The sequence below is a fragment of the Curcuma longa genome, chromosome 3 (assembly GCF_044706935.1).
Source record: "Curcuma longa cultivar G26 ecotype Majalengka, Jawa Barat chromosome 3, ITB_CL_G26_1.1, whole genome shotgun sequence".
NCBI classification, from domain to species: Eukaryota; Viridiplantae; Streptophyta; class Magnoliopsida; order Zingiberales; family Zingiberaceae; genus Curcuma; species Curcuma longa.
Window position 1 is genome coordinate 2,560,280 of NC_133863.1, and position 23,739 is coordinate 2,584,018.

The following is a 23,739-nucleotide window of genomic DNA, read 5'->3' on the forward strand; positions in this document are numbered from 1 at the left end:
CAACAAAAGATTTCGCCAGTAAAAGCCCTCGAAACAAGTGCTCACAACATTTTCCGAGCCGCACTAATTATCTATAAAATGAATATAATTATTTTATACGAGATGGTTTTTTAATTTTTGAGTGTATTTTCTTTGATAGTAATGTGATCGTCTCGTTCCAGTTCTCGTCGAAATTTTAGTGTGAACCCACGCCAAAACTCCGATCGCTGGTGGATTTCTATGCTGCTTCAATCATGATCATCGCCTCCGATGTGGCGACTCACCTAACTCAAGTCTCTTTCTCTCTCTTTTGTTTTGTTTGTTTTTGTTTTTTCCATTATCTGCTGCTTCGTCTGTTCCTTCCATTTGTCCCCCTATTCTTTTAAATTGTTTATAGCATTCGCTGTCGAGTCCGATTTGAACAATCAAGAACATTTTGTTTATCAAATCTAGAGTAGGGGAAAAAAAAGAAGAAGTAAAAAACAACTGGAGGAGGGGCCAGATGGGAGACCACGAGATGGTGTTCGACGTAAATGCAACACACGGCTTCGTCTGGTGCGCCATAAAACTTCTGCGGCATGGCACGTGAACTTCTTCGTCACGCCCTCGGTGCACCATTATGTCACGCGCTATCGCTCGATCGGCGAGGTCGCCATGAAAAGCTCCCCCGCTGCTGCGTCTCCTCTCCGCTAGCTTAATGAGGTTTTATGGACGACGCGTAGGCGATCGACCATTATTTACCGCGCGAGGCAGTGTTGGAGAAAGGGGGTTCGCGAGCCAAAAGTTGCCTGCCTCGCCTTCCGCCATGTGGGCGCATTCATTCGCTCGCTCATTTGCCCCGAAAGAAACAAGGAAGAATAAACAATTGAGAGAGGAACGAAGGATATGATGATGCGCCATGATCCCGTCCGCCCACGGAAACTACAGTGGCAATCATGGCGTTGGGCATGGCTGCTTTGCGTTGTGGCTGGCTGGCGGAAGCGTGGGGACTGCTGGGGTGTGGATGATGAGAGGAAATGATGATTAGTGCAATTATTATGGCGTTGAAATGGAATTATGGGAACATGTTTTGATGGCTAAACTGGATGGTGTTTTGGCTTTTGGGGTGGGGTGGGTCTCACGTGTGTCAGTGTTTGTCAACCGAAGGTTTTGTCGGTCAAAGCCATGGCTGCTCTGCCTCTGCTCGCTTTGCCTTCTACCTTCCTCTGTGCTGCTGCAGTGCCTGACGCTCTATAAATCCACCCAACCAAAAGGCTTCCTTCATTCCTTCGCTCGCTGCCTGCTTCCTTTTGCTCCTTCTTCTACCTCTCTCTCTCTTTCTCTCTTTCCAGGACTGAATATCTGTCGTTGATGGAACTGGGGCTGAGGCTGGGGGAGGCGCCGCCGGGTAGGCCGTTCTGGGCGGCGGAGACGGGGAAGAGAGGGAGTCTGGGGATTGTGTTTGGGATGAGATTAGGGGTCGGCCGCAGCGCGGACGAGGGGGAGGTAGGGGAAAAAGAGGACGCAGTGGAGGAGAAAGAGATGGAAGGGGAGGAGGAGGAAGAAGAGGAGGAAGAGGAGAGGGGTTCCGCCGAGCCGCCGCCGCCGCCGCCGCCGCAGCTTAACCTCCTTCCCCTCTTGCCTCTTTCTGCGCAGCCTTCGTTTTCCCAGCTGCGGTTCCCGTGGGCGACCGAGAACGGTAAGGGACAGATACGTTGTCTTCTCGATCGTTTTCCGAACGAGGGTTTTGAGATCTGAAATATCTTTGTCTATCAACATCTCTACTGCAAGAAATGGTGATGGATTCTTGACTCCTTTTTTCGTGCTGCAGGGAACATGGAACTGTCGATGAGAGGCTTCGATGTGAACCGGGCGCCGTCTGCCGGGGAAGCCGAGGAGGTGGCAGCGGCGGCGTCGTCGTCGCCCAACAGCACTGTCTCTTCCTTCCCGATGGAGTTTTCCGCCGGGAGAGGCGAGGGCGGCGCCGGAGCGCCGCCAGTGGAAAGGGCCTGTTCGAGAGCGAGCGACGAAGAAGAGAACGGCCTCGGGAGGAAGAAGCTCCGCCTCTCCAAGGAGCAGTCCGCCTTTCTGGAGGAGAGCTTCAAGGAGCACAACACCCTCAACCCCGTAAGAATCCAAATACATACAAAAAGGAGCGGACCTTTACCTTTTGCAGCGAACGCTTGACTCTTTATTTCTACTGTTTCAGAAGCAAAAGCTTGCTCTGGCGAAGCAGCTCAACCTGCGGCCTCGCCAAGTGGAGGTCTGGTTTCAGAACAGGAGAGCCAGGTATTCTTTCTTCTGAAAGCCCTAATTCACCTCAGTTATTTCTTCCATCCGGAGCCAACTCCCATTGGTGATGGCAGGACGAAGCTGAAGCAGACGGAGGTGGACTGCGAGTACCTGAAGCGCTGCTGCCAGACGCTGACGGAAGAGAACCGGCGGCTCCAAAAGGAGGTGGCGGAGCTGAGGGCCCTCAAGACTTCCCACCCTTTCTACATGCATCTCCCAGCTACCACTCTCTCCATGTGCCCTTCCTGCGAGCGCGTCGCTTCCACCACCACCACCACCGCCGCCGCCACCAACGCCAACACCTCCGAGCGGCGGCCGAACTCCTTCGCCGCTCTCTTCTCGATGCCCCGACCCTTACCGCTGGGCTCCGCCGCTCAGGCTTCCTCTGCCTCCCCTCGCCACCCCTCGCCGGTCTCCTAAGAAGTGAAAAACTCCGGCCACCGTCGCCGAGTGGCAATTCTTGTAAAAAGCACTGTTTTGAAGGGCGTTCACGCCACTTGGCTCCTTTTTTTTCCTTCTTCCTTCTTCTGCTTTTAGCGTATTTTTGGAGCTTGGAGGGATTTTCTTGGCTTTTCTCAATTGGATTTTAAAAAGGAGAAAAATTGCTTTTTTAAGTCTTAATTACTTCTGCCTCTGCCTTTACTTCAATCCTCCTGCTGCAGTGCTGCTAATTAATTCAACTTATTGGCTCATTTAATAACAAATCTTCAATAAAAGGACGAGAAAATCTCTCTCTCTCTCTCTCTCTCTCTCTTCATCAATAAGTGGCGGTATGATAATAGATTTGATTGGGAGCCGCTTGGGTGGTCAGCCGCCATTATGTCGTTTTTGCCCTCATCGATGTGGCCAAAATGGCCGCCTGTCAGCCTGCGTGAGCGTGTCCAGAAATCTTCCTGGGCAGTTTCGACAGGACAAAGACAAATCTTTCAGGTGCAATTAGATTTCGATTAAATACGAAATTAATCAGATTTGAGTGCTTCTGTTGCTAGTCATAATAAGGTCAATAATTCATAATTTGACTTTAAAAGTTTTAAACTCGATCAAAGCCGGTCAAAAAGCAGAATGTGATAAGGTTGATTTTCTCCTTTGCAAATTCAAAATCATACTACTCATTCTTATTTTGAAATTCGTTCATACTTTGGATGTTTATAGGTATTAAGTCAAGGTCAAATCACATAAAAGTCACAGTCACTGTTTTGAAAAGTTGATTGAACCAAAGTTGAAAGGCTTTTGTTTTGTTTTGTTTTTTGTAATTTATAATAGATTTTGTTTCTTTTTTAGAGATGCTAGCCTAAAAGGAATATAATTAAGGGAAATAGTAATATTCATTATTTATTTCTTTTTTTATAAAATAAACTCAGTCTGTCATATTTATTTGGTTGTTGTGGATGGATTCAACGACCAAATAAATAAAGGAGATCGAGCATTGAATTGGCCTCATTGGAGTTCATATTGAAAGGCAAAAAATGTATGTTATACATTGCATAAATTTGAGAGGTAAAAAATCAGATACCTGTTCCAGAAAAAAGAAGTAGAGAATTCTACAATATCCAGTCAAATATGTTCATATCCTCTTAATTTCGAACAAGGGAAAAGAGTTGAACTAATTTAAAGATTAGCAGAGATAACTGTAATATCTATCAAAGAATTGCCCTTGATACAAGACCACTCTCAAGGTTGAAAGATTCTCTGGAAAACAACAGTGTCTGCTTTCAAGAACATGATATCTTTCGCTGACTAAATGCATCACCAATTTAGACAAGCTTCCAATCCCACTACGTTTCAGAAACATTGAAAAGTGAGGTTAAATAGTTCTGGAAATTGAAGGGGCCATGCATTACACTGTTCCTTTACAGGCTGCAATACCTGGACCTTTCTTCCAAAAACTACTCGAGTCCTTGGCCAAATATATCAAGTCAAAACTAGAAAAAACCACGCTGTGGATCAGGGAAGCAGCCACATGTAAAGTAAGAGGACAATACACAGGAGAAAGACACAACGAGATCATCCCAACTTCGGAAGGCATCATGGTGAAATTGCTCAAATTCAAGTCCCCAGACTACAATAAATCAGAGGATCCGTTGTGTTGATTAAAGCTGATGCAAGCATTTCTTTTGCCATCCACGAATACAAGATGGTACGAAAATGGCAGTAGCTTCGCATAATGAACGGGGTGTGACGCTGGTTTATGAAATTTGAAGCAGATGATGTTCCAGGCCTATTCTAATCACAACAATGGGGCAAACTGCCAAGATTAAGACAGTTCCTTAAACTCTGAACGATAAATTTACTGGAGTCATAAACTTAAAGTCTTTATAAATGCAAGGATAGGCCTGTTCTTTACCTGTGATGAATACTAAAAGGATCAAAAAGTATGAACATTTCTTTGTCGCCTTCACACCCTTTCACAGTTGTCACTAACTCAACAATAGAAATTTCAAAAATTTAGATTAAATAAATTAAATAAGTTATTTAGGAATTAATATTTTAAAACATGGATAAAATTGAAATAAATAATATTTAAAGTCGTTTTCCTTTTACTTATATCCCAAATTAGAATATAAGCAAATCTTCTTTTTTCTGATAAAGGAGGTTAAAACTTACCCTTTTTTAACCTTCCCTCTTCTTCCCTCACTCCTTTCCAAACAAAGTTAAGTTTCACGGTTGTCTATTTTTTTTTTTATTGTTTTTCACCAATACAGCAATTTCAGCAACCCTCGAACAAGCAATTACAGCAAGTGAGACTTCAAAGTTGTTTGGATGAGATGACGACAAGTGGAATTTGGATATTTATAGGTAATTTTTTAAAAATCAATTTTATAATTTTATAAAAAGTGACAAAAATTCTCTTAAAATTAATTGATTTGGATCATGATACAAAGGTAAATGATAAATTATAATGCGCCATTTATCTGTGTTGGAATCTTTCAGTTAATTGCGGAAGATTTCCATGTTAATTTAAGATTTTTAGAGGCAAACAATAAAGTTAAAATTTTACTAGCATGCAAATAAAATAAAATAAAAATTCGATGTAATAAAAATTATTTATATTTATTTAATATATAAAAGATCAAATAAATAAATAAATAAATTCGAATAATTTATTTAATTAAATAAAAACTTCAATAGGAATATATTAAAATTTATAAATTATTTATGGATAATATTCATAAATAATAATATGAATAAATTTTATGAATTACTTTTATCAATAATTTGTTTTTTATCAAACTTAACTCTAAACAATTTTATAATATTAATTTATTAACTCGGGTAACGGAATAAACAGAAAGCCGAATTACCAGGTAAATGAAACGAGGCAACGGAATAAACAGAAAGCCGAATTACCAAGTAAATGAAACGAGGATCACGTGGGCTACAAGAAAGGAAAGAAGGAAAGATTTGTCAATCTGGGAACGGGATCTGTCAATCAGGGACGCCGTTCACGGATTGAGATTGCGATGCTTCAATAAATTCAGGCATCGAACCCTCTTTATTGCACAACCCTAGCAATCGCTTTATTCACCCGATCGTCCAGGGACCGGAAAGCAAGCGCAAGGACACAGCTGATGTCGATGGTGATGTGCGACGCCAGAGTGGAAAGCAGCTAGGAGCCCTGAATCGTTCCCGAATCGGGGATTAATTAGCCGCCGCAAGGTGCTTCCCCCTCAATTGCTACCGCTGCTTCAGCGAACAATGGTCTCAGTGGAGGTGATGAAGAGGAAAAGAACGACCTCGACGGGGAGCCCTAGGATTAGGAAGGTTATTTTTCTAACACATCTATTTCGTCCCTCGTCTATCTGCCATTTTTTTCTAAATCCCTTTTTTTGGAATATGAATTGAAAAGTTCGGAAGAAGAATGTGCCACCAATGCAGGAAGGCACGCGTTTCCACCATTCTGTGCTCCAGTTGCAGCAGAAGCTACTGTGCCCCTTGCATCCGGCTCTGGTACACATATCTCTGCTGCTACTATTTTGCTATGTTCTTTTGCTCTTAGATCATGGCATTACAATGAAGGTTTCATTTTTTGGGGGTTTAGGTATCCGCATATGCCCAATGATATGGTAGCAAAGGCTTGCCCTTTCTGTCGTGAAAGATGCAATTGTCTTATTTGCTTGAGGGAGAGTAGCACGTCTTTGGTCTGGACTTCTTTTCTCGAGTAGATTTTATATTTCCTATAGTTTACTTCGGTTCATTATTTTGAGTATTCTGTAAGAAACTTGTGTCTTTTTGTGAAATGATGAACAGGTTTTAACCAATGATGTGGGCAAATCTGACAAGATTAAATATGCTGGTTACATGTTGAACTATCTACTGCCCGGTCTAAAACGATTGAACCAAGAACAGTTTGTGGAGATGAAGATAGAGGCCGAGATCAGAGGTGGTGAATCTCAGAACTTCACATCCATAATTTTGAAATATATGCTCATTACTTTTTTCAACAGGAATTCAAATGTGTGACCTGCAAGCAGATTATGCAATTTGTGCAAGGGATGAACGGATTTTCTGGTACTTGACTCTTCCGCCATTAGTTTGATTTGGCCTTGTGTCTTGCTTATTTTCCCTATGAATTCAATTGTTTGTGGAATTGACCCTTGTTTCGCTTTTTTTTTTTCAATATGATAAGCGACAATTGTAGAACTTCCATCATCGACCTTCACAGAAGTTGTTCAAGTTGTTCATATGACTTGTGTCTCGGATGCTGTCGCGAGATTCGTGATAATAACCTTCAAGCATCGGGTGAGCAAATGACATTCAATTTTCTTAACAGAGGTCAAGATTACATGCATGGTGGACAGCCACAACAATTCACTAATAAAAAAGAGGATAGCTTGCTCAATGATTCTGATCATTTTACTGGCTGGAAAGTGAAAGCAAATGGAATCATTCCGTGCCCTCATGCATTGGTTGGTGGATGTGGTGCTTCTCATCTTGAATTGAAATACATGTTTCCTAAGAATTTCTTGGTTGATTTGGAAGTGCAAGCAGAGGAATCAATCAAAATCTTTGGTCTAACCCAGACACATAATTCTATGGAAAAAGTCGAGAGAGCGTGTGCATGTTCCACAACAAAAAATTCAAGGAGAGCTTCTTTTAGAAGGAATGATATGGATAATTACTTATATTGTCCATTGGCAAGTGATATTAAGAATGATGATCAAAAGCACTTCCGGATGCATTGGCTCAACGGAGAGCCAGTCATAATTAGGGGAGTGCTTGAGGAATCACGTTTGATCTGGGAGCCATCACATATGTGGAGAACAAAGAGCAAAATTCCAACTGAATTATCAAGTGTACGGGCTACTGATTGTTTAGCTTGCTGTGAGGTTAGCTCTTAAATCATAAGGAACACATTGATATATTCTACTTCGTATGATGCATTTGCCAAATCGTTTCTGTACTCTGTAGGCTTCATATTCAATTGACTTGATTATTGTTTGTTTTTCAGGTAGAAATAGATCCTCAGCTATTTTTCAAAGGATACACGGAAGGAAGGGTGTACAGTAATATGTGGCCTGAGATGCTCAAATTGAAGGATTGGCCAACTTCCAGCAAGTTGGAGGATTTGTTACCAAGCCATGGGATTGAGTATATTAATCTGTTGCCTCTTCAAGAATATACAAATCCACATAATGGTCCATTGAATGTTGCTGCTGCACTTCCCAAAGATGTATTAAAGTTGGATTTGGGACCAAAATCATACATTGCATATGGAATTGAAGAAGAGCTTGAGAGGGGAGATTCAGTAACCAAGATTCACTGTGATGTCTCTGATGCAGTAAGCTAACAGTTTTTGCTTCTATGTTTGTATTCATAGTGCTAACATGTTTTTCTGCATACAAATGATGGATTAACAAAAATCTCAGGAACATGATTGCTAAGATTGAGATAAAACAAATCTCTCAAATTTGGATTCCATATCCATCCTCTAGATTGGAGAAAGGGATAACAATTGGATAAACAAACATTAGTGATCTTAATGCATCATTTTCTTTCTTTGATATGTTATATTTCATTTATAATTATCTTTAAAGTTGCTGAACATGGACACTCTCTTTGGGACCTTTATAAGTGCGGTTACAATTGAATTCTAAAAGGCTATGTTACTTGGACTTGGATATGAGTGTCCAACATGGATATGGAACTAGATGTTTCACGTGATCTTTCAAAGTAGGAAGATGGTGACTCAGCATAAACAAGTTCAAATTTGGACACTGATACAGGGCGTGACAAAGCTTAAAATGAATAGTTTTGGGTACTTTTTGTATTTGCAATCATTATTAATTTTTAATCAGGAAAATAATTTAATAGAATATCAATATATCAATTACAAGATATTTATCTATTAGACTGCAAGCTATAAGGGTAGAGGGAGATAAAACAAACATTAGTCAATGTAGTAAAATGAATTAATTTGTGTATTATCTGATCATTAATTACTTTCTTTTACGGAGTCATATAATTATTAAATACATTGATTGCACTTCTATTCATTACATTTTCCCCCCATTCTTATACACACAACACAGTTCTGTCTTCTCCTTTCTTTCACCTCTTTGTATTCCTTCCCATCTCTCCTCTTCCAACTTCGAAGTACTCTTCTTGCTTCTCTATAATGCCTCTCTTCTTCGCTTCTCTATCATGGTAGACTCGTAGAGGTGTTGGATTTCGTAGAGCTTGGCATCTCGATTTACAACATTCCAAAGTAGAGAAAGGGCTTGATCTAGTGTCACTTCCTTTTGCTTCTTCATAGTGATTGGCTAGCAAAAGACTTTTCAAGCTTTTGCTTCTCAATTTAAGGTTGCTATCTGATTTCTAACTAAGGTGGCTAGATCTTCATCATCTTTTAAAATTTTTTATGGGCGGCTTACTAGAAATGTTGTGAACATTCTCTGCTTGATACAGCTTTGAAAATAGACAAGTCTGGTTTGTTGGACTCATTTTATACTTGTGCGTATGCCATGTATGTCTACACAGGTTGAAGAGAGGGAATTCTGAATACGAGTATCATAGCTGATATGTTTATTCCCTATTATTATCTGTTATATACTTCAATATTTCACAATTTTAGAAGCTGCAGAACTTTTACTCTTTTTTTTTTGTTTCATGGACATTTTGGCTCAATGTCTCCTATCTAATGTAAAAACCCTGCATGACAATAGTCAAACATGTAAGCAATTAGAATCATTCGTGTGACCTTTTTTTCTAAAAAAAAGGATAAATCATGCATGTGATACATCGACTGAAAAGGCAAAAGATTTCAACTGAAAATAGCTTTCAGAGCTATTTTTTTTGGATAAATTGTTTTTCTTGAATCTTCTTTCTAAAACTGCTACCATTGCTGGTTTAAGATCCTCATTTCATAAAATGTTTCTATTTTTTTGTACTGATTGCAAAACATCATAGAACTTGGAATTCCTTTGTATATAAAAGCCTGCTACCTGTTTTTCTTTTTATTTTTTTCCCAGTAACATGCTTCAAGGGAATTAGTGAATGTAAATCATTCTTCAGAACTTGGGCTTCTTTTCTTGTTCTTTGTTTGTGCCAGCTGCAAATCAGTATAAATTACCATCTCTTCAGTGTCATTGTTAATTCGGAACCCTTTTATTTCTGGGAATTTTTAAAATTAGCCTGCTTCAATTGATTAAACTGTCTTATCTGCATATAAGGATTCTCCTTATCTCCCCTAATAATGCACAACAACAGTTGCTTCATAATGAGATACTCTTGTAAGTGGAGGTTACATTTCTTTTTGCCAGGTAAATATATTAATGCACACTAGTGAAGTAGTACTTTCTCGGGAGCAAAAAGCTGCAATAAAAGTTCTAAAGAGAAAGCACAAAGCTCAAGATTTAATGGATCAACTTCAAGATGTTAATGTTGATGAGGCTGAAATGAATCAAGATGGGAGAGAAGAGATAGACTGTATAGTTCCAGAGCTGACAGATGATTTAAATGGTTCAATAGAAAATGCAGGAGCTTTATGGGATATCTTTAGGAGAGAAGATGTTCCTGCTTTACAAGCTTACCTTAAGAAGCATTCAAAAGAATTCCGACATGTTTATTGTTCTCCTGTTGAACGGGTTGGTTATTCTCCCAAGTGGTATCATTAATAGTTAGTGCTTCCAACAGTGAGATAAGAACTTATCTTTCTCTTATTGTGATCAGGTATTTAATCCCATCCATGATGAAACATTTTACCTGACTAGAAAACACAAAAGGAAGCTCAAGGAGGAATTTGGTTAGTAGTTTTAAGTGATATGACATTCTAGATTTCTACATTTTCTTCAATAATTGTATCCTAATAATTGAAATGATATAGGAATTGAACCATGGACTTTCATACAACAACTTGGTGAAGCTGTTTTTATTCCTGCTGGATGTCCTCACCAAGTGAGAAATTTGAAGGTACATGGGTTTGGCTATTTAGATATCTGGGATCCATGTTTTTGTCTAGTAAATATTTCACTAATCCAAAATTTCCTCTTTGTAGTCCTGTACCAAGATTGCAATAGACTTTGTTTCACCAGAAAATATTGATCAGTGCATCCATTTAACTGAGGACTTCAGATTGCTTCCTAAAAATCACAGAGCCAAAGAAGACAAACTCGAGGTTTGCCCTTTTGTTAATAGCATCTTACTCTACAAGTGGATTTTTGAATCATTTACCTCTACATATAACAACCACTCTTCACTTTTAAGTTGATTTTAGCATCTTTTCATTGGTCCTTAGTTTATTCTCTATTTGATTGTAGAGAAGTAGGCCCTGCTAGTTCGATCAATCAGAGGAGAGTTTTATTGATTATAAGCTTTAGTAATTCCAATTGGATTAAGTGTGCAATTTCATTCTTTTAGTGGAATAGAATGAGATTAATAAATTATTTTGACTAGTTGAAAGTTGACTAGGTCACAATTAATTTATTGAAGCTTAATCTAATTGGGTTCAATCAGCTCCCTATGGTGGCTCGAGTGAGATTTGATAAATTATAAGAGTTATAATTTATCAAAATTGTAGTAGAAAATAAAATGTATTGGACTAATATTGGCATGTGTATTGTACACATGACAAGATACTTGATAGTGATGGCAAGTCCCCGGGGCAATGGTGCAACGGTAGGACATCCGGATTGTGACCCAGAGATCCGCGGTTCGATCCCCAGCTACGGCGTATTTGCAAGAATTTTCTTCCAAATGGGGAACGCAATCAAAGGATGCTGGGCATCTGGATTGGCCGTCGTATGCGCTTCCCGATTTACCCTGGTGGTCGGTGGGAAACTTCCGTGGGACCGGGCCGGCCACCCCCAGGGATTGAGTCCATGAGACTGACTGGGATTATCATTTTTTTTGTTGATAGTGATGGCAAAAAATTGTCAAATCTTTATCTAAATAAAATTTTTACAAAAACTTATCATAATATTCTAGATAAGATATGATTTGATCAAGCCCAACTATGATAAGAAGATAATTATTCTATATTATTATTATATAGAATAATTTTATATATATATAGAGTGTGTCCACACATACAAATATACTATACAATTGAGTCGTGAGAGAATACCAAAGAAGCCTTGGAGGTTTGGAGCGTAGATCCGACGTTGAAAGCACACTTCAAGGGTAACCTCAATTCTTTATATGTTCCATTAAATTAATTTGTGTTGGTATGTTAATTATCAAGATCTTGTAATGAGATATTTGAATTATAAAAAATTAATTTTTGTAATTGAACATTCTCATCTTGGCCCAACAGGCCCCACTTGATTTTATTTGATCAGACTTGCTTGATCACTATCAAATCTGATTATGATTTACGTTATCTCATGACTAAAGGTTGTGACACAGGAAAATCACCATATGTGTGACCACTAGGTAAAGGCCTCTATCCCTCTAACAACACTCCAACCCAGTCCATTTGGCAGTATCTCATTGGTCAACTGACAACTGTAGCAGTGTGATACTGATCTTAAACTGTCGTGTGCTCATAGATAATGGACTATTTCTTAGGACTGAATCACCTCTATTTAGGCTGAAAGACGAGTATATTATTTTACAGACTCGTTTATCTAGATAATTTTTTGTTTCTATTTATTTTTATACATATTCAATCAAACATCAGTTGGCAGGGAAAAAAAGAAAAATATATGGCAATTCCTATCTTTTACATTCTTCGCCATTGCCTTAATAACATATCTTGACATCTAGAAGATTATTTATTGTTATGGTTCAATTCAAATCTATGTTATGTAAGAAAGACTGGAATTTAAAACCAAAATTCTAATGAGTTTAGGTTTGTTACCTAGACACCAAAATCAAACACCTTTGAGATTAGAGGAAGACACTTTCGTTGTTGGTGATTTCCCACGAACTAAACAAAGGTCTAATTGAAGTCGGCAATGTTTACAGCTGTTAAGACAAAAAACTAGTTCTGATAGGGTTGCAAACCTGTATGCACATGGTCAGTTCATACATGAAAGTTCTTGGTCACCTAGGAGGCATACATATAATAATCTTATGTTGATTGAAGTATATAAGAGGTCTAAGGTGCATGATTTGAAACAACCTTATCTAATATTGTAGTTTTTTGGGGTCATAATTGTAGTTTAAAGAGAATATGATATTTTTATATGTCAAAAGTGCAATGCATGGATTTCTTAAGTTGAAATAAAATTGTCCATAGAGGCTGATGAGCCATTTTTTGATCCTGCCTATTTCAATCAAATTGTTGAAAGTTTGAGATATCTTACATGCACAAGGCCTGACAACATCTGTCATGCATCGAGTATTATTGATTTGCAAGTTTTTGAGTTTTCCATGACAACCGTGTATGCAAGTTACCAAAAGATGCATGATATATATTAAATGACACATGATCAAGGTCTAGTTATTCTTCGCCTAGTTATTCTTCAACAGATAATTCTGTCATTGTAGGCTTACTTTGTAGTGATTAGGCACAGATCAGAAAAATTGTAATATTTTGTTTATCATTTTGATTTCAAACTGTTCATGCTTGAGAACAAATAGTTGCACTTTTAATGTGTGAAGCGGAGCATGTAGTTTTAGCTTCAAGTGTATGTCAAGCAATCTAGCTTTTACAATTTGATGAATCATATTTATATCCCAACCAATGGCTCTATGTTGGTTTTTGTTGTTAATGTTCTGCAATCAATTTGACCAATAAAACTAATCAGCTTGGAAGAAACAAGGATAAAAAGTGCTTCCATATCCTCAAAGATCAATTTGACTAAAGGGATGTTGAATTGTAATATCATATATTTATTACACCCCGAATCGGCATCAAGTAGGAAGACCAATTTGATCTTATTTTCACCAAACTATTGAAGCTTGATGCCCTTGTTGAAACTAAAGCATTGGATAAACCCTCACCAAATAATTGAAGGCTGAGTTGGTAATGACAGAACTAATTGCTGGGTGATTTTGATGTTAATCTTAATTTTTTGTTGCCGTTGATTTTAATTTCTATTTCCTATAATTTGATAAACACCAACATTGTTGATGTTAATTCATATTTTCTAGGATTGAAAATCACTCACTCAACATTCTTGATGTCCATCTCTTTTTTCTTGGATTGGATTAGTTCTAGCGGGGTTACTTAAGTCTCGTTTGCAGAATCTATGTTATTGTAAAATGTTTGGATTGATTTGATTTATGAAGTTAGTAGCCTTCATTGAGTTTCAATTTATCATTTCTCTTTGCTTCAGATGTATACTTTTTCTTTAATTCTTCTTCTCCATCTTTTATCCAACATTAAGGCTGTTTAAATATCACACTTGCTTACTATAAAGCCCAACATATAGATTTCACTTTAAATAGCCCCGTGTAAGGACGAGAATGGGGTGGGTGGTTTTAAGTTTTTGTGCTTGTCCCATATATAACAGTGTGAGTTATGGGAGGAATTCTTCTTTCCCATCTCTCCCACGCCACACTTCCCATGTGAGGTGGATTGGGGGCAAGGCAACAAATGTAAAATAAAATATATGAATATCACAAAATTTATACATTACAACCTATATTTCATGTGGTACAAGCATTGCAGGAAATAAAAATTTAATCTCATACTTCTTCTTGCTGCGTAACTCGTTTCATCCCCTTCTTGGTTCCATTTATTTACAGGCAAGAAAATTTGTCATCCCTAATCCCATATATAGTTACTTTGTATATCAATAACCTGCCCTATTTTAAAAACTACCTTAAGTCTTTTTTGCATTGTGGCAACTGAACTTATCAAACCAAAACCTGGTTGCACATTTAGTTTGATTGTTAAACATGGATGCCACTTAGCCCTTTGTGTGTTACTTAAGTCCTACTTTTCCAATTATTTTGGAATTTTATTCCAAATATGATTTCTATTCCTTCTAATAAGAAGAAGATATGTCAGTTCTTGTGATTTGCTTTAATTGCACATTTAGGCACTTAAATGGTGTCTTTAGCTCATGATAGAAAGTATGAATTTTATTGCACATTTAAGCATTTAATGGTGCATTGGTTTAGGGTTATCGTCGATAACCTTGATTATCTGTCCAAGTTTATGAATGATAATTTTGTTTGGTTTAGGTTATAATCGATGTTGGTGCCCCGGTCAATTTTGATGTGATCAACTAGATTAAGTTAGATCCTGTGTTGTTCTAATCCCTTTGCTAAGTGTACAGGAACTTAGGTACGGAGGAAGTCGAGCGTAAGACATAGCGGACGAGAAGGGTTGCGCAGGGAAGTGAGCCGACGGGCTCGGTGTAATCCGAGGGACGCGGAAGCTATGGACGAGTACACCGGTGGAGCGAGAAGGACGTGCGCGATGTCCGAGGGACGAGAAGCCGGAAGGAAGCACGCTTGAGGGGCGAAAGGCCAGAGTCGGATTCGGGTGAGCCTAACTTCGGTTGGCCAGAAATCACTCAAAAGATCTACCTACAAAAAGTCAACCGAGTTGACTTTGACCAAGTCAACTGAGTTGACTTTGACCAAGTCAACATTTGACTTGGACCAAGCTTGACCAAGTTGGAAGTTTGCAGGTGCATTGGAAACTTTTTGCATGATTGGAGATAAACAACATTGCATGGCTTAATTGGAGATAAACAAAGTTGCATGGCTAAACAATGTTGCATGGCTTAATTGGAGATAAAATAAACAACGTTGGAGAGATTAACATTGGAGACTCTTTATCTTTTATTAAAGAAAAAAGGATAAAGTTTATCCTTTTATTAAATCAATGTTCGAGATTTAAGGTTATGTCCGATCAATGATTAGGATCGCATCAACGGATCAACGACCAAGAGGAAGTTCATCTACGATCAATGATCCAGATCTATTCTCTTAGGTTATAAATAAGACTTAGAGTTCTAGAAGTAAAATCATCAATTACTTTTGTAATCTTTTCTCTAAGTCTCTGTGCTTCAACTGTAAAGGCTTCTCCGCCTAAAGGAGTTTTTGATTGAGCGCTAACTGTCTTGGAAGTAACGATCCAGTTGCAACCAAGTTTTTTTTAAGACGAGTGTTATTCTCTTGACCGTCTATTCACCCCCCTCTAGCTGGTCCAACTTGATTCTACAATCGAATCTCAGGTAATGTAGCATCATTGCCACATCAGCAAAACGTTAGCAAATGGATTATAAATCCGAAATGCGATTACCTCAGCAACCTAAGGTTTTCTGCAATTTCGGAGATTTACGAAATTTTTTTTCATGATTACCCTCCGATTTTAAAATTGAGTTAATTGAAATGTGCAGTGAAACTTAATTGAAACTGAGTTAATTAATTCAATAAACTTTATTAAAAGAGATAATTTAAAAATTATTTTATTAAAATGAATATAAATTTATTTTTTTTAATTTTAAAAATTATATTTATTTATTTTTATATATTATCAATTTATTATCCTCATTAATATTATTAATTTAATTTATTATAAAAATAAATTGAATCAAGGGTAATATAGTAATTGTTAAACTACCTAGAAGGGCGTAAATCACAAGGGGGTTTCGCCCTTAGCAATAGTATAAGGGAGGGTGAGGCAATTAGCGGGACATTCCACACTCGTTGGGATTCGAACCCAAGCTTATTGGTAGCAACACTCTTGCAGGAATTGTCTGCCCATGGGGGCCTTGATAAATTTATTATTGAATATATTAAATGAATAAAATAAGATCATTGTGTATTTAAGAGAGTTAAATAAAATTAATAAATTTAATGAGTTAAAGGTAGAATAGTCTCGTGTCAAAGAATTCAGGGCAAATAGGTTGTAAAATTAGATTTAATAAAAAATTAGAATAGTTTCAAATTAAAAAATTCAAAGAAAAAAATTGAAAAATTAGCTTTAATAGAAAGGTAGAATAGTCCCACTTCAGATAATTCAAAGTAAATAAATTGAAAATTTAGCATTAATAGAAAGGTAGAATATGTTAATTAATATTGAATCAAATCATTAATATTACTAAAATATTATTAAATAAAAAATTATAATTAAAAAATCTAAATAAAATTAAACATGAACCAACAGTTAACCACTAGCTGAACCGTTGTTTAACCTCTGATTGTACCACTGGTTCAAGCCAACAACTGAATTGATGGTTGAACTTGTTCGTCAATTCATTAGGGGCCCAACTTGTAATCGGCCCATCTAGAGACGGACTGATTACAGGTTGAGCCCGTTGAACCTGGTTAATGGGTAATTGGCTCATTGAATCGGCTCAATGGGTAATCTGCCCGTTGACCCGATTACGGGTCCAGCCCGGGTCCAATATCAACTAATTGACTAGGATGTTCAGTTGACTAAGTATTCAACCTAAGATGTTCTGTTTGTAAATAAAAATATTTTGTTTCAAATTGAGTCAACTAAACACGAACTTAGTTGACTGAGGTTAGTTGAGTCAACTACGAGTTGACTCAAGACACTCTGCTGGCAAAATAGAAAAGTTTTCTTTCGAGTTGATGAACAAGAATTTCAATCGATTATTGGGGATTGAATCGCCTTGGCAATCAACTCAATTCAAGCTAAATTTGAAAATAAGATCATTTGAAGAGAATCTTATCTGCTATAGTAGACCGATGGGATTAAATTAATTGGATTGTTGATGAGTTAACTAAAGACAGCAAACAGCTGGCATCCCGTGATCAATCTTTTTGTTTGACTAAGAATAGTTTGAGTTGATTGCAAAACAATTGTAAAGATTATCCAAGACCATTTTGAGGATATAAAAGGAAGGGCAAATGGAGCTTGTTAAACAACAACTATAGCGAAAAAGCCACCATTATACAATTTCGCATGTTCCTTATTGTAGTTTTTAGTCTTTTATTTTAGAGCTTAAGGTCTTTGTCTTTAAACTTGTTTGTGTGTTTTCAATACGACCTTGGTTTTTCTTTTTTACAATTCTTGTACTTGCAAAAGACCTTATTTGTGTAGTTTAACAATGCTGTGGTTCATCAGCCGGGCACCATATCATTTAGTTTTAGATATCTTTTCCGTGGTAGGTTTTTGTCAGCCACAAGGGACACGGATAGGGAATTTTTCCCTTTTCATCTGAATCATTTGAAATCTTAAGAAATGAAATCAGGCTTTGCCCATGCAATATCATGATGCATGTTATTCTTTTTTTTTTCTATTTTCTGTCTGATATTTTTGACAAAGGATATGCAATGGAGTCTTATTTAACTGCATATATTGATGACATTTTGCTATGTGCCCATTTTTTGAGGAAAAGGCTAGGTTTACCTGCCACCTTTTCATTCTGAAACCAAATGAACTCTCGTTCAAACACTTGCATGACCGGTTCATATTATTTATTTTGAATAACAACATTGTTTTTTTCTGTGAATTCTCTGATGAACAGGTGAAAAAGATGATAGTTTATGCGACTGAGAAAGCTGTGCGCACTTTGCAAGAACTGTTGCCTTAGCCAACATGAGATTTTTGACATTTGCATTTTTTCTTCAAGAATCTGATGGAAGCCTGATAGAAGTTAAGAGCAGATACACAAGTTGAGGACTGAAAGGAAGGGCTACGGTTTGAGACGAGCAAAACATTATTACCTTCACCTACAGCAACAGGGATTAATTTTTTTATAAACTTTTGCATTGACATTAGAATAGATTTTCTTTCACATGTTTATAATTATATCTTCGGAGGGACTTAAATTAACATAGTTAAAACTAGAATTCATGAGTATAAAACAGGGATATATCCTCGGTTTCTATGCCTTTAGTGTTGAATTAAGTAGTTTGAAAGATAATCTAACTGTTCTTGATTTATGGTTGATTGACTATGGTTAAATGAAAATTTAAAGCTGATTAGAATTAAAAGTTTTAAGGTTCTGTTAATATTGGATCAAACAAAATCTGATTGGGTTTTGACTAGGTGTAATGATTGAGTTTATTGACTTAGTTTTTTTTAATAGTTTAAATAAAAAATTTCATAAAAATTAACAACTTTTAAAAATGCTGTCAAGATTTTTTAATGATAAAATAAGTAAATAACCATGACATTTTTATTTATGAGATATTTTTTGGAAATAAAATAAAAAACCATCAAATCATTTAATACAAAACAATGCTTTGGCATTGTTTAAAAAAGTTATTAAAATCCTCTCCTACTCTTGACACTTGTGTTGAGTTACTAGGAGGAAATCATCTGTCCCGGGGCAATGGTGCAATAGTAATATTCGGGTTGTGATTCAGGGATCCTGCGATTCGATCCTTAGCTACGACGTATTTATAAGAATTTTTTTTCAAATGGAGAACGCAATCAAAGGATGTTGGGCATCTAGATTGACGACCGTATGCGCTTTCCGATTTACCTTGGTGGTTAGTGGAAAACTTCTGTAGGATCGGATCGGTCATCTCCAGGGATTGAGTCCATGAGACTGATTGAGATTTATCATTTAGAGGAAATCGTCCATATCGAAATCGCTTCAAAATTTATTCTTGAGTGACGAAATTACCATTTTGCCCTCGTAAATGTGATCCTTGTATGGTTACTGCTATTGCGAGTGAATTCGATCGTGACGTTGAATCTGCGACAGCATGCGGTGAATGTCCGTACTGTTGGGCCGCTGGTTGGGGTCATCGTAGGTACAGAAACAAGCGACCTTCAGCACCAGAAGCATCTGCTCCTCGAACCCCTTCCCCTGCAACTTTTCGTCGATCGCCAGCGCAAACTCATCGGAGCTCGCCACCAACCGCCGCACCCAACTCACTAGGCCCATTTCCTCCGTCTCCTCCAAGAACTTGTCGCTCGGGAACCTCCCCGTCACCAGCACCGCCAGAATCACCCCGAAGCTGTACACGTCGCACTTGTCCGTACAGACCAGCGTCTGGTAGTACTCCGGCGCGATGTATCCCAACGTGCCCACCAGGTTGTTGGACTGCGAGACCAGTCCGCTCCCGCCTCCGGCTCCGCCGCTCATCAGTTTGGCGAGCCCGAAGTCGGCGATGCGCGGGACGAAGTGCCGGTCGAGTAGGATGTTGGCTGGCTTCAGATCGCGGTGGATGATCCGCGGCCAGTGCACTGCGTGGAGGTACTCTAGGCCGGCGGCGATGCCCAGCGCGATCCTTAGGCGGCGCGGCCACTCGAGTGCCGCCCCGCGCCGCCGGAGGAGGTCGTGCAGAGAACCATACGGCATGTAGTCGTAGACAAGGTAGTGGCAGTGGGGCGGGCTCGGAACGTGCGCTAGCAGGCGGAGGAGGTTGGGGTGGCGCATGTGCCCCACTGTCCGGATCTCCGACCGCACTTGCCGCATGCGGCAGTGGAACCTCTCGGGCTCCTCTTGGCCGTCGGTGGGCAGATCGATCTTTTTGATGGCGACGCGCAGCGTCTGGTCGTGGAGAAGGAGCGAGGCTTTGTAGACCTCGCCGCAGCCACCGCGGCCGATGACTTGCATGGGGAGGGGAACGCCGACCTGCTGGAGCTGCTGGATGAAGAGGTCGAACTCCGGCCCACGGAGCATCGGACTGAAGACCATCGGGGCGTGTCCCGCGGGCTCCTCTCCGTCCAGGACAGCGACTCTACTGACGAGGGTAGTGCAGCGGGTGAAAAAGAAGCTCCGGAGGAGGAGCAGGGAGCGCCAAAGGAGGAAGAGGAGGATCCCAACGGCGAAACCAACGAAGAAGGCAATGATGGCGTCCAGATAAAGAGGGTGTTGGAGGAAGAAGTGTCTCGCCGGAGGCGGCAGCTTTCCAGGAGCTGTTTCTGCGTTGCCTTTGAATGGTCTCATGCTCGTTAGTTTACGATATATATCGAAAGTAATGGAGCAGGGAAAAAAGAAGATCAAATCCACGATCTTACGCGCCTCTCAATGTGTTCATATCTTCAATTTCGTCATGATATATAATTGCTATAAATTTATATTGAAAATTTTACGATGTGGAAGAGTCAAAGATGCATTAATAGAGATGGACTTGTACAGTTGACTCTGTTTTCGTTGACGCACAATCGTCGCTGCGAACAAAACATGATATATTCTGCGTTTTTATTGTGTTTTTTACATATCAATATATTAATTAAAACATATTAATTATATAGTTAATAAATAAAAAATTTAATCATTTGGAGGTTAAAAAACAATGACAAGGGAGGACAAGTAAGAACAGAGGAATTAAGGAAATATGGGGAGTTAAGATTTAGTTTTTTTTTGTTTCTTTTCAATTTTAATGATTCACTAGCCCACGATTTAGCTGTTAGATTTACTATTTTTAATTTCAGTCGCAAACAATATGGATTAAATGGAGTCGGATTCGCCTTCCGGTTTGGTGCAATTGCCAAGACGTAATGCAATGATGTTGAATTTAATGAAGTTGGCAATCGTTGACCGAGTATCTAGGGACGGAAAAAGTCCAAGACTTTATATTCACGAGTATCGATTCGAGATTTGACGATTTTACAAGAATGATGAATATCGCAGGGGTTGGCTGTCGATGTCTTGCCATTGCACTTCTTAATTTACTCTTCGGGATTAATGAAAAATTTATATGGAGTTGGACCGATCACCTTCATTATTAGTCGGATTCGATTATTAAATTAGTTTATGTTAAAGATTATGTTAAAGATTATGGCAGAAGGTGATACCTTCACTCTAAGACAATGATAGAGTCAGAATTGCCTATCTATCGCTCGTCGCCGACTCACTTGACATTCTCTTTCTCAATGTTGTCGATCATGGTTGGCTCCCGAACTAAAGCCTGGGTAGATTAAAGAGTGACTCTGCCCTTATCCCGAGGACTCCTTCGGTATTGTCCCAAGTGATTTGGAAAAGAGGTAAGTCATGGGAGATTTACCTCTAGCCCAGTGACCCACTGCACGATAGAGTGAAGTAACTAATGAAGCATTCTGTACTAGTTGAAAATCGAAACATGTGAGTGAACCCGTGGGGATTTAGTTTATGTCAAGGATGAATTGGGTGAACGAGGCCATTCAATCAAGTGAGCCAACAAAATATATTGCTTATCTAATACAGGGGAATTTTAATAGTGTACGGATGTTTTTTTTATTTTTTACTTGCAGTATTCCTGAAAAATAAATAGAGAAATAAAAAATATATATTTATTTCATTTCGTAAACCAATGTAAAAACAAATAAATCATTGATTTTAAACTAGAACTATATGTCATTATCAGAGAAATAAATAAATATTTATATTATTTCAGATATTAAACTAAAATCAAAATAAATCATTGATTTTAAACTAAAAATATATGTTATATCATTTAATTTAATTTCGTGGCGTGACATTCTGCGTGGTGGACTTGGAATTTCCAAGTCAAAGTCTAGCGTGGACTTGTCTTGTTAGTCTTTCCACTGACGCGTGGAATTGTCAAAGATGAGTTATTGTCATTTAATTGTAATCTTATCAATGGGGGCAAGAGATCAAATTTCTACGAGCGCAAGTCTTTGAAGAAAAAAATTTCTCCCACCCTTTAGTAACTTGATGATCGACTATAAATTAATTTCATAATTTATCTTCTTTCACATAATTAAAGATGAACTGCAAGGAATGTGATGAATGTAATCAATTTTTACTACAATGTGTTGCTATTACTTTTCCTTAGCCTTTGGGAAAACTTAAAAAATCCACAAACTTTCGTCTAATCTTAATGAATGAATGGTGAGTTTGATCTATAAAATGCCTTACCAATTTTTTGCCCTTATGTGCCTATTGTGCGAGGAAGTGAAAAATGCATTTTCCTTGTGAATATAAAGTTAGGAATTCCTTATTGGATTTTTTTTTTAAAAAAAATCAGGCATATTTTTAAATTCATTAAATATTCTTAATGTTATAATATTTTTTATTTCTTTTTTTTTTGTAAAAGTCTACATATTATTATTTATGGCAAATAAGAGTGTTATTGAATTGATATTTTTTTTTATAAAAAAAGTTAAAATGACATCTAAAATTTTATTCCTAACAGACATTGGTTTTGATTCTAATTGTAATTTTTCTTTGCATTTTGCATTGCATTTTCATATAGTTAGGCCTATTAAAATTATTAAACCAAACCTCAATGACTTTGGTGCATGGGCAATCATTCAACTTAGTCGTTTTTAAGCATCATTTGTGAAAAACGAAAGTTGGACAATTTTTAACTTGGGATGTCATTTTCCCCTTTATATATGTAAAAGGATTTATAGGAATGTTTAATAATTAATAAGAATACTCTTCACTCTCTATCTAAAGCATTTTTTAAATTTGCTCCATTCACCTGCTTTTCTTAGTCTATTTTATGCTTAGGATGAATAAAGTAATAATACTAGAATGACAAAAGGATCAATTATCAAGAATCATATGAAACAATAATCCTACAAGATTTGTTAATCTAAATCTATGTTTGTAACTAAATATAAAATTAGTTAAATTCAATGCAAAATCATGAAGAATAAGAATAGCTGCAGATCAAACTCCAAATTTTAGAGTTGACTATGAGAGACATAACATATTAACCCAGCATCATGAAAAATAGGAAATTAAGGTCAATTGTATTAGTTTAGACTTGTTAGAATCATGAAACGAATTAACTTTTTGTTGCCTTGCTCTGAACTGTCTTAATACTTGAAATAAGCTGATGCAGAGTTAAATAGCATAAAATGAGTAATCATATCTAGTGTAGCTGCGGTCGTTGCCCACAAAATAATCTCTTTCCAACCGGAACGCCGTGCAATGAAGTCCAAACAACTTACCGTTTGGAAATTGGAGAGACTTCCTAAAGTGAAAGCCCATGAAGTTAGACAACATTAACAAAAATTTGAGGAAGCATTACCCCAAAACAGTAGAAAGTAGGCAAACAAAGGCAACTAAATTATCTGACTTGGAGCTCATGTTTGTCATTAAGCTTCCTCAAAAGACGCCGACAGAATCAAATCCAGTATTACCCTGAAGTCGATATGATCTGAAGCCACTGATCTAAACGATCCATTGCAGCTCAAACAAAGCGTGGTGCTAGGTTGCTCGTTTTACTTGTGATTACATGCAACAGGGTGGTGGCCTACGGCCG

The 23,739-nt window shown here is 37.9% G+C and overlaps 3 protein-coding genes across 4 annotated transcripts; 2 read left to right on the forward strand and 1 right to left on the reverse strand.

The window, feature by feature from the left end:
* Nucleotides 1-1,197: 1,197 nt before the first annotated feature.
* LOC141823366 (homeobox-leucine zipper protein HOX11-like) lies at nucleotides 1,198-2,871 on the forward strand. The gene is given in 5 exon segments (XM_074710643.1): nucleotides 1,198-1,657; nucleotides 1,790-2,085; nucleotides 2,168-2,247; nucleotides 2,325-2,544; nucleotides 2,546-2,871. Coding segments are annotated over 5 exon segments (1,056 nt in total). The 5' UTR covers nucleotides 1,198-1,329; the 3' UTR covers nucleotides 2,678-2,871.
* A 2,899-nt stretch (nucleotides 2,872-5,770) lies between these two features.
* On the forward strand, nucleotides 5,771-18,452 carry LOC141823365 (lysine-specific demethylase JMJ29-like). 2 transcript variants are annotated; one of them, XM_074710641.1, is made up of 12 exons: nucleotides 5,771-6,012; nucleotides 6,098-6,198; nucleotides 6,290-6,389; nucleotides 6,499-6,631; nucleotides 6,696-6,759; nucleotides 6,878-7,577; nucleotides 7,700-8,029; nucleotides 10,011-10,334; nucleotides 10,420-10,492; nucleotides 10,574-10,659; nucleotides 10,745-10,864; nucleotides 18,090-18,452. In XM_074710641.1, the coding sequence occupies exons 1-12, from the start codon at nucleotides 5,947-5,949 to the stop codon at nucleotides 18,153-18,155; spliced, it is 2,163 nt and encodes a 720-aa protein (XP_074566742.1). In that variant the 5' UTR covers nucleotides 5,771-5,946; the 3' UTR covers nucleotides 18,156-18,452. The 2 variants fall into 2 exon arrangements, with proteins under 2 accessions (XP_074566742.1, XP_074566743.1); XM_074710642.1 differs by lacking the exon at nucleotides 18,090-18,452 and adding an exon at nucleotides 14,919-15,406.
* A 746-nt stretch (nucleotides 18,453-19,198) lies between these two features.
* On the reverse strand, nucleotides 19,199-20,468 carry LOC141825568 (leucine-rich repeat receptor-like serine/threonine/tyrosine-protein kinase SOBIR1). Its single transcript, XM_074712948.1, has one exon. The coding sequence runs from the start codon at nucleotides 20,466-20,468 to the stop codon at nucleotides 19,236-19,238; it is 1,233 nt and encodes a 410-aa protein (XP_074569049.1). The 3' UTR covers nucleotides 19,199-19,235.
* Nucleotides 20,469-23,739: the final 3,271 nt, after the last annotated feature.

Excerpts from the sequence above, each read along its gene's own strand:
- LOC141823365 (XM_074710641.1), top strand. The coding sequence starts at position 5,947 with ATGGTCTCAGTGGAGGTGATGAAGAGGAAAAGAACGACCTCGACGGGG. Across the intron at positions 6,390-6,498 it reads GGGAGAGTAGCACGTCTTTG|GTTTTAACCAATGATGTGGG; the intron begins GTCTGGACTTCT and ends AATGATGAACAG. Across the intron at positions 10,660-10,744 it reads ACCAAGTGAGAAATTTGAAG|TCCTGTACCAAGATTGCAAT; the intron begins GTACATGGGTTT and ends TCCTCTTTGTAG.
- LOC141825568 (XM_074712948.1), bottom strand. The coding sequence starts at position 20,468 with ATGAGACCATTCAAAGGCAACGCAGAAACAGCTCCTGGAAAGCTGCCG.